Source organism: Apis dorsata, unplaced genomic scaffold, assembly GCF_000469605.1.
Source record: "Apis dorsata unplaced genomic scaffold, Apis dorsata 1.3 scaffold_598, whole genome shotgun sequence".
Lineage (NCBI taxonomy): Eukaryota > Metazoa > Arthropoda > Insecta > Hymenoptera > Apidae > Apis > Apis dorsata.
Window position 1 is genome coordinate 195094 of NW_006263802.1, and position 10954 is coordinate 206047.

General features: G+C 22.9%; 1 protein-coding gene across 1 annotated transcript in view; it reads left to right on the forward strand.

Annotated features, from left to right (window-relative positions):
- The first annotated feature begins 7009 nt into the window (after positions 1-7009).
- Positions 7010-10954, forward strand: part of LOC102679843 (dTTP/UTP pyrophosphatase) — a 7424-nt gene continuing 3479 nt past the window's right edge. The window contains exon 1 of the mRNA XM_006621175.2: positions 7010-7485. Within this exon, the coding sequence (XP_006621238.1) occupies positions 7450-7485 (36 nt within the window). The 5' untranslated portion in view covers positions 7010-7449. The remainder of the gene's footprint in view (positions 7486-10954) is intronic.

The following is a 10954-nucleotide window of genomic DNA, read 5'->3' on the forward strand; positions in this document are numbered from 1 at the left end:
CGAGAGAATATTGACGAATGACTGGATGCCGAGAGAAAGGTATATTGTTCCTCGTGGACATGGAAATTAATGGTTCGGCCATCGATTCACCACTTAATTATTGGAATTTGCACGAATCCGGGCATAATGAATAGAATTGTTGGCTCTGTTGGATACACGTGTCTGACACGAATCTCGGCCGCGAAATGAACCGAATTCTTAACGAGAAATTCGCTTTGAAGGCGTATGCTTTTTCGTTTCTGCAATTGTTTACTTTATTTGCATAGAAATGAAACGTGGGATGGAACATGAGGAATGATGTAAATGTACGTGTTCAAAGTTGTTTAATAATATTATGCGTATAGTTCTTAAGCATACTTGTACAAAACTGGGACATGGTATTACTTTCGTAATTATAATTTCGAATGTGTATATATATGCATTCGTTCAACAAAAAATTCATCGCGAGATGCACACGATTATTAAATTTATATCGATTTTTATGTAATATTTTCGAAAAAAAAATTATATCGATTTTTTATGTAATATTTACGATTAAATTTTCGATTATTTCGAAAAAACGCCAAAATTATCATCTGCATATATATTTTTCGGCGATGAATTGTATTATTCGTCGCTCTATTAAAATGTTAATTAATTGAGAGAGATATTTTATTTATTAATAGCTTTTTTATGTAGTATTTAAAAAAAAATTACAAATTTGGTTACGGTATTATAAGTAGCCATTGATATTATATCTACTATATCAAATTGTGTATTAAGACAAAAGATTCCCTTGCGAGAAGATCAGAACCGAGAAGAAAAGAATAATAAAATTAAAAGACGATAAAAATAATAGTGATGATGAAAGTAATAATAATAGAAATAATACAAATATTCATGTTTATTACCAAGATTTTATGTTCCATCCAAATTAAACAAAAGATGAGGTACAATGCTTTAAGTGGATTCGCGTGAATTATACTAGTTAGGAGGAATCTGAAGAATTGGATTCTATTGTTATAAATGTTAGAGCCTATACCAGTTATAGTCGAAACATATTTAAAATTACTATTTAATAAAAAGACTTTTAAATCCTAATTCCTGTTTTTTTATTTTATTTTATTAATTCTCATACTAATATAATATAGGTTAAATCTAATACAAATATATTTTCTTTTATGTATTTTATATTTTTTTTTATGTGAAAACTTTTCTCTTCTCGCTAATTCAATAGATTTTAATAGTTTAAATTAAGTCAGAAAGATCAATTAGTAATAGATAATAATATTTAATTAAAATATTATTACAATTGATTTTATTTTTTATTATTTTCATCACATTATTTAATCCAGAAATTCACTAAAAATTCAGAGAGGATTAAAATTGTAAAATTTTATTTTTAGCATTTTGATTATATTGCCGATCAATTGCAGTGGAAAGGATATATTCTGATACGAGATTAATTAACTTCTCCATTGTGTCGTTAATAATCATTGACAATTATTGTACACCATGAATCATTGTTATCGTTCATTGTCAATGATTAGAGGATCGATTCTCGCGACAAATGCACGGTTCACTTCTCTCTGATTCTGATATCTCTTCTCTCGATGTGTAAAACGTTTTATCTCTGTACAAGCATCTCTGTACGAGTAACGTTAAACGTACCCAGACATCGTCAACAATTGCAATATATGAAAAATATTGTAATACGCATTTTCAAAATTCTTCGAGTATAGTGTGAAAGACTTTGGTAAGACTTTAGCAAATATGTATCTTTAGCAATTACTTTTGCCAACTCTTGTTACTCTTTGTACATCAATTACCGTTTTATAATATTTATACAGCGTATAACTTTATCATATTTACTTTACTACTGCTACTACCGTTACTTTATTATAAAATATAATCAAGTTTTATTAATATATAAAATTAAAAGACAAACTTGGAGAAAGCTATAAAATAATGATATTTATTATATATGCTAATTTAAGTATAATTACTTTTTTAATCCTTCCCAAAAAAAGATCTAGGAAAATCTATAAAGATATCGAAACTTAAAGGATCAATAGAATCCTTCAAATTGATTTTTTAAAATTTCACATTGTAAAAAAAAAAAGTTGCAATGAAATATTTTACCAGGTTCAACTTATCTAAGAATTAATATTTCCATAATGACAAGGTAAATTTATTTATTATTATTTAATTACAAATCTTTTATAAATTATAAATATATCGAACTTCTGAATTTTTTCTTTAATTTTCAAATAATTTTCAAATTTTCTTTAAAAAATAAAATTCACACACACATACAGAATTATTTAAAATCGACAATGAAATGAATAATATTTTCCATTTTTCTTCGCTTTTTAAAGAAAACGTTATGATTATGTATATGTATTTTAATTACAATTAAGACAACAATCAATCACTTTCATTCATTGTCAAATACATAGATGTATGTTTCACCGATATTTCACATATTTGTCTTCGTTAGTTTTATCCTTTTAAATGCAAATCCCGCGATCGATTATCATTGCATGAGATCGAAACGGGAGCATCGATTATACGAAACCGATCAATTCGTCATCGAAATATTCGTATGAAATCATCGGGAGATGTTTTCGGTGAAACTCATTCGTGACATTATTGAATATATCCTATACCCTACTATTAATCTTCGACTTCGAGATTCTCAGCCTTTCTCGCAGTATTCCACGGTCATACCGACATTTACACTGTGTCATTCATGTGACGGGACATCTACACCATGGAATAGATGCACGATCTCTCGGAAGATAATCCACGCTTCCACGAATCAAGAAAAATGCATGCGTTTATAATAAATGTAACAAGTTCAAAGCTATTCAAACGATGCCATACTATTAAATCAGTGTATAAGTATGTTTTTTCGTGTGCAAATTATGGGAAAAAGAGATTAGAAAGAATTTATAGATAATATCATATAGGTATTATAATGAAAAATATTATTTAAAAATTATAAATAATGGTAATTTTTTGGTATGTATACATTATAAATAAGTATAAAAGAGTGTTAGTAATTTTCATATATTTTAAAATATTTTTATTATATTATTTATATATTAAGTTTTATTTTCTATATACAGTTATTTATTAAATTATTTTTTAAGTCTTGAGTAATTTAATTGTTGCATTAAAAAAACTTATAATTAGACAAATCGTGCAATGTCCTTTGATTGAACAAAAATTTGAAATTAGAAACGTGATGTATTTTTCAATAATTTATAGAAGATTATATTTTAGACTCTTTTGCTTCATCAAGTATAAATTTAAATTTCCTATAATTTAATAAATAATTCTATTTTTGAAATTTTTGTTATATATTAATGTTTACATTTGTTTTGACATCTAAAATTGATCCTCTAAAAATCGTTTAATATATAAAGATATCCTATCAATGATACAATTGGTTAGAAAATAATTAAAAAAAAAAAATTTATTTGTTTCAAGCTTCGTTTTCGAGTAAATCGAAATTTAAAAATTTTTCAAATACAAGCGAAATTGGCTAATTCCCTATTGGATTCAAATAAAAGATTATTTTACATGATAACTGAAAAGTGTAAAATCAAATTTCATTTTATTTTGAGACCCTATTTTTTAAAAAATTGAGATTGAACATATCTATATAGAAAATAATCGATGAATTTTTAAATTCGATTTTTTTTGAAAATTAATTTTTAAATTGAAAAAATCTATTCTATATTTTTTGCTTATTTTCACATACAAAATAATCTACAATCAATAATTTTTCTATATCCAATTAGGAATTAATCAATTTACTAATAATGAAACATATATTTAAAATATTTATTTGAAATTTATTTTAAAATACAAAAATTTGTATTTTTCTTTTTAATTTATTTTTACATATAAAATAATCTTTAAATTAATCAATAGTTATGATATCTAATATATTAAATTATTTCTTTTAATCATTTCTATTTTATTTTATTACTATTTATATTAATTTATAAATTAGCTCTAAAATCAAATATAATAATTTTATTCTATAATTTTTCTTGAAAAGTTTTACAAAAAAATTTATAAATATTAAACAATCGTTTAATGAAATATATCTTATAAATCCTTAAATAAAATATATTTCACTTATTTCAAAATATGAAAATAATTTAAATTCATCTTAAAACAAAAGTTTGTTCATTCGAATAGTTTTTTTATCTTAATAATTTATCTTAATAAAATATGATCAATCATTCAAAAAATATATTAAGTAATGATACTGTTCATTTCTAAATGAAATTTATCATACAGCGATCTAATACTAACACTATATTTTCTATTTTCCATTTCATTTCATCGTCTCGGAATTCCATTGTATTCAAGTATGACTCATAGAAAAACCGCATTACCTATGGGGTGACCTAATAGAATCGTAGGACATTTTTCTTGGATGGTTAGAAGAAATGAATGGGAACGAAGGGTAGGCAGTGTATCTCTTTCTCTTTGAAGATTGAAATGTCAGTGTTTTCAGTCGTTTGCGGTGGTCGGCCGCTGCTTTGAAACTAGTCGAACCGCAATTCCGTTTCGCGTCAGCCGAGCTTCTTCTTTCTTTTTAATGACAACTGAAAGGTCAGAAAAATGTTCGTTATTGCGACAGAAGGTGTGTCAAGTAGATACTCGAATGCACCTCCAGTGCTTGAACTATCTATCAAAAACATCAGCGGTGAGAATTACTTTGTTTCTTTAATTTTTACATTTTATGAGGAAATATTATATATGGAGGGATATAATATGAAATTAATCGTGAAGATAATGAAATCAATGAGAAAATATTAGAAAAAAAAAAAAATAGAAAGATAAAGAAGAGGAAAAAGAAAATAGAGTACCACCGATGATGATGAAACTCAGATAGAAAGAAGAAGAAGAAGAAGCGTCATTAACACGGATAAACGTGAACATATAAATGAGAAAAGATTCCTTTATTTAACAAACCTGGAAAGATTAAGTTACCAAGTATGATGAAAAGCTGGTTAATGGGACATATTGCATGGAAGAAGAGACAATGACAAATTTATATGTGACACTTAATATCTCATAATTCTGGACGTATGTATTTGACGATAAATAATTTTGAATATTTCTGCTTTTCTTTCAAATTAATTCTTATCGCTTCAACAATAACAGCAGATTATTGCAAATTGAATAAATTAAAGTTGCCTGACTTTGATCATCATCAATCTACTTAGTCTCTTCCGTCAGAGTTGAATTCTAACAATTAAAGTTTCCAGTGAATAACATCTAATTGAAAGTCATAATATCTTTCCTCATATTGCATCATTTAAAGAGAGAGAAGTAAATTAATTTAATACATTTCATATAACAAGATTATGAAATGTATATAAAAATATTCCATATACGTGTAAATACAATTTTCTGAATAAAAATTCAAATTTTTTTTTTATGTTTCAAATTAACTTTATGTTATTTCGTAAATTTTTTTTTGATATTACATTATATACATCATTAGGATTATAAAATTAGAAAAGTTTACTATTCATACGGTGACTACATTGCATTTATTGCTTATTTTAATCAATCTCTTATATTCGAAAAGTGTAATTTACATTCCATTTCCATTTCAAAGTATCGATCAGACGCAATTGCTTGGCGAGACTGTACACGCAAGTATGGATCATGCAACTCGTCCGTGAAGTCAGCTGAGGCGATGAGACGATCAGGTAAGTTATGCACATAGAAATAGATATATTATATAAATTATACAAGTATATATTATTACAAGTATTGATATATTGAAAAGAGTTCATAATGAAAAATAATTATGTATTTCTCTTGAATAAAAATTAATAATTAATAAAATTAGTTAAAAAAATTTAATATATTAAAAATTTGAAATGAAAAATACTATAGATGACTGTTTAATTGTTTTTGTGAAAAATTTTTTGTTTTATAATAAATTTAATCATATTCCATATTTTACTTTATGCGTTATATTTGATCAAATCAAAAGATTAATTTATTTGAATTTATCATATATTCTTTATTTTTAAAAAAAGTATGAAATAATTGTTAAATCAGTTATCTATATTGTTTAATAATCAATTAAATTAAAATCAATAATCAAATTAAATAAAATTCATTTATAATCACATTATATATATTTAATTAAATTACATATAATTTAGTTCAATTCATTATTATTATTTAAAAAAGGAGAGAACTATTCATAGTTTTAAATGCAAAATGTAATATAACTTATATTAATACATAATATATATGTATATAATATATAATATATTATTATTATTATTATTATTATTATTATTATATATAGATATTATTAATTAATATAATAATATAATATAAATAATAAATAAACTTTAATCTATATTAATCTAATTTTATCTATATTAATCTATAATCATATTTGTTTATATTTTGCAAATTTGCAGAGTATTTGAAGTATCGAAGTAACTTTTTTCATTTTTATTATTTTGTGAAAATTCTCTTTAAAAATTAATATGTAGATTTCTATTTTTCTATGCATATTTTAAAGATGATATATAAAATTGTATTCCACAAATTTTCACGCTCTATAAAACTATTTTTTATTTACATAAAAAAATTTTTTTTAATGTAAAACATTGTTTTTAATAATTTAATTGTATATTTATTTAGAACACAAACAATTATCAATTTTTTATTCTAATAATTTTTGTATATATATAAATTTAAGATATTATAGAAAAATAAAGAAATAAATAAAACATTTTGTCAATCATCCTAAATAGATATTATCGAAATTTCCTTTATTAAAGAAACTATAACTTACAATTAAAAACTAAAATACAATATATCTTATACAATATAACTTAGAATCTATAATTTCAATTTGAAATCGGATACGAAAACAAAAGAGAATACAACTGTATTTATTCTAGCGATAAGATTTCATTATCCGTAAAAAAAAAAGAAAAAAAAGAAAAAAAAAAAAAAAAGATCACTATGTTCCGGGATCAAGTTCCGTTTGAATACGCCCCTGTTCAACATATTAGCTATAATGCTAAACGCAGACACCTCGAGGCATGATGTTAGCGCCCTCTAGAAACGGCTACGTGCTATAGTGTCATAATGCGCGTCGTTTGAAGCCACTTTTCGAGTTGCGTAATCACATTTAATAACGACAGCCTGGCGATTACTGCTGCCTCTCGGCTTGCCAGCCACGATTTTACCTGATTTTACCACGAAGCCTTAAGGGTTGCCGACAAGGTGTATTTTCACGACTTCAACGTCGAATTATTGCAAATTTCTGCGAGAAAGCACATTGCAATACGTGCTCTGATCAATGATAATAATTCAAGGACGGGATGAGCACCGAACGAATTCACAGTGGCGATTAATTGGAAATACAATTACAATTTTTCCATCCTGTTCTTACGCCATGGAATGACCGATGAAATTTTGGTGAAACTTTCTTTTGAGGTAACGATTAAGTTTCTTTTTTTTCTTCTTCTTTTATATAATATAATTAGCTTTGTTCATTGATATTATGAGTTCTTCATGGTTTGTTATTTATTTCCATTATTATTTGTTTGTTAATTACGATTATGATGGTCTTCATGGTTTATTATTTATTTCTATTATTATTATTTGTTTGTTAATTATAATATTTTGTTTTTGCGAAGATTATCTCGAGCTCTCTCTTGCTCAATTGAATTGATGTTACTAGCACAATTTTACAAGTCACAGTTTTACAAGTCACAGTGTTACAAGTTAACAGTGTTAATAAAGTCTCTTGCATAACGATAACAAGTTCGGTAATAAACTGAGTGAAGTTTTAGAAATGAAATTTACAAATTATAACTGATTATTCTGTTCATTTGAAAACTGTTTATGCAATGAAAGTATAAAGTACAATTTGTTATACTTGTCAATTTGCTAATATTAGTAAATTGAATTCGAGATTTTCATTTTATCAAAGTCGAAGAAAGATTATTTGATTATTTATTTATTATATACCAATATATCAATATCTATGTAAATAATATCTATATTAATAAAATTTGGTGTAAGCAGATATTGAATGACTAATTTATATTTAAATAAAATTATTATCTTAATCTGAAGTTCAAAAAGTATCAATGTCAGTTCAGCAATAAATGTTTTTAATAAACTAAAAATAGATAAGTTGAAAAGAATAAGAAAGATCGATATTCAATTATACAACTTGAATTTACATTAAATTATTAAAATGAAAAATATATTTGATAGTTATTAAAATAAATAATTATATATTATATAATTATATAAATAAATAATTATATATTATATAATTATATAAATAAATAATTATATATATTCATATAAATATATGAATCAAAGTCTTAAAATAATATTATTTTAATATAATAAATAATTATAAAAATAAATAAACAAATAAAATATATTAGATTTCATAGTCTCGATAATTTATTTTATCTTAAATTTATCTTTTAATTTTTTCGAAACTAATATAAATATAATTTTTAGAAGATAAAATTATTACAATTTTTGATTGATTTATTAAGATATAAAATCCTATTAGAAATAGGATTAGAAATCCTATATATTTTTTATACCATTATAATACTTATGCTTTCATTACTGAAAGAAAAATGTATTTCGAAAGTGTTAAGGAAGTCTTTTAAAGATAAATCTTTCAATAACTTTACAACATAAATAAATGAAACTGTCTAAACGTGAATAAATAAAATTAAAAAAGGCAATAAAAACGTAATGTTGCAATAGATGCGTCTAGTTTTGCGAAAAAATACATTTATAATCATCACATGTATTAAATTTGTATCACAATTAACAGCATTCGACAGTCAATACATAATATTGTTATGTAATGTTTAATGCAGAAGCAAAGTGCAACATCCTTAATTACTCAACATGTTTGGTCACTTGCATCATTTTTATGATATCCACTTAACGTTTCATCGCATACATAGAAATAGAAGTTAACCTATATAACCAGTCATTTTACTTATTAATTAATTCATAATTTCACCACATTTAGTATATTTTGCAAACAAGGATTGAAGATTTGCAAGAATTTCTCGTTTTTTTTCAATTGTTAATTTTCAGAGATCACGTTAATTTATATATTATTTTGACTATTTTAATCAATTAGATTTAATTTAATTTTTTATCCCAAGATTCTTATCAAAAAATTTGTATTGAATTAATTTTCTTTTAACCTTGATGTATAATAAAAATCACGATATGAATAAAGAAAACTCAATTCATAAAGATAAGAAAGATATGTCAAATCACTGAAAGTAGATCAAATAATAAGATATATCGTATTTATTAATATAATTTATCTCTCTCTGCGATCATTATTTTTGGAATGATTAATATTTACAATTATAGAAATATAAGAACATGAAAAATTTGTCATGCATTATAAGTTTCTTATTTTTTCTGTCCTTTTCTTTTTTCAAATAATATCATATTATATAATCATATCTTATTTTTTATTACAATTTTTTATTCTATTTTTCTTTTTTCTTTTTTCTTTTTTCTTTTTTCTTTTTTGAATGTCTCATACTTGATTAATTATAAGTATTTTTAACATGAAACAAAATAAATAATTTGCACTAAATCTTACAAGATTATTACGAAAATTGCATTTTTTTCTTGTTTTTTTTTTTTTTTTTTTTTTTTGGAAGAATGCTTTCTGCACACTAAGATCTTTGTTTCCATTTATGATTCCGTAAAAGCATGAAGTAACAATAGCATACATCATCATACCTTTATCCTAGCACTCTGTCTATGAATATTCTTTAATAACTAGTTTTTAATATCCTGCTCGTCATAGCCTTTGATTATGTAGATTTTCAGATAACCCGTGTTATTTTCATGAAATCATCTTCGAGAATTCCGGGTAATTTGCATTTTCAATTGTAACCAATATATTTTCAATTCCTTTGAAATTAACACAACCTTCAATACAATAAAATAAAATAATTTTATCATTTGTATCTTATATGCATATATTTTATTCTTTTCAGAAAATAAATCATATTCAATTAATTTATATTGTTTAATTATAATTCAATAGAAATTCTAAAAATTATCTATATTTATATAATTTATTTGTATAATATTATTTACAGTATTTTTATAATATTATTATATATAATGGAAACCATTATATATGTTTTATATTACTATTTCAAATATGTAATCAATTAAATGTTTAATAAAATATAACAAACAAATAAAAAACTAGATGTTTATAATGCATTAATAAAGCAATGAAATTGATTTTATATAGATGAATAAGTATAAAATAACTAATTGCAAATATATTAAAGAGTTTTATTGATTATTGATTCTTACTGATTATTAAAAATATTTAGATTGTAAACAAACAATATTAAAATATGTATTTAAAATTATACATTTTAAAATTATAAGTAAAAATAAAAAGTGCAATTTTTATTTAACAAATTTAATGATAAGAATACGAATTTTAAAAATAATATATTATCTTATTTATAATCTTTAATTTGATATAGCATTTTTAGATATCAGAATCTTATTTTATTAAAAATATATATTATATGTAATGACCAATTTCACGAAATTTTTAACATAATATAAATGATATATTAATAATTTATACTTATCAATATAATTAATGAAAATAAATTCTAATTAATTATTAAATGAATGATTAATTAACTCTAAAAATTATATAAAATGAATCATTAATATATATAAATAATATTATTCTATTATTTCATTTTATTTCTAACATAAATTTAAAAAATTAAAATATATTATTATGTTAAGTTTTTTATAAAATTACTTATTATCTTATTTAATATAATATTTTTTGAATATATAACTTTTAAATAAAACAAACAAACAAATAAAAAATATATTTAAACTTTAAATT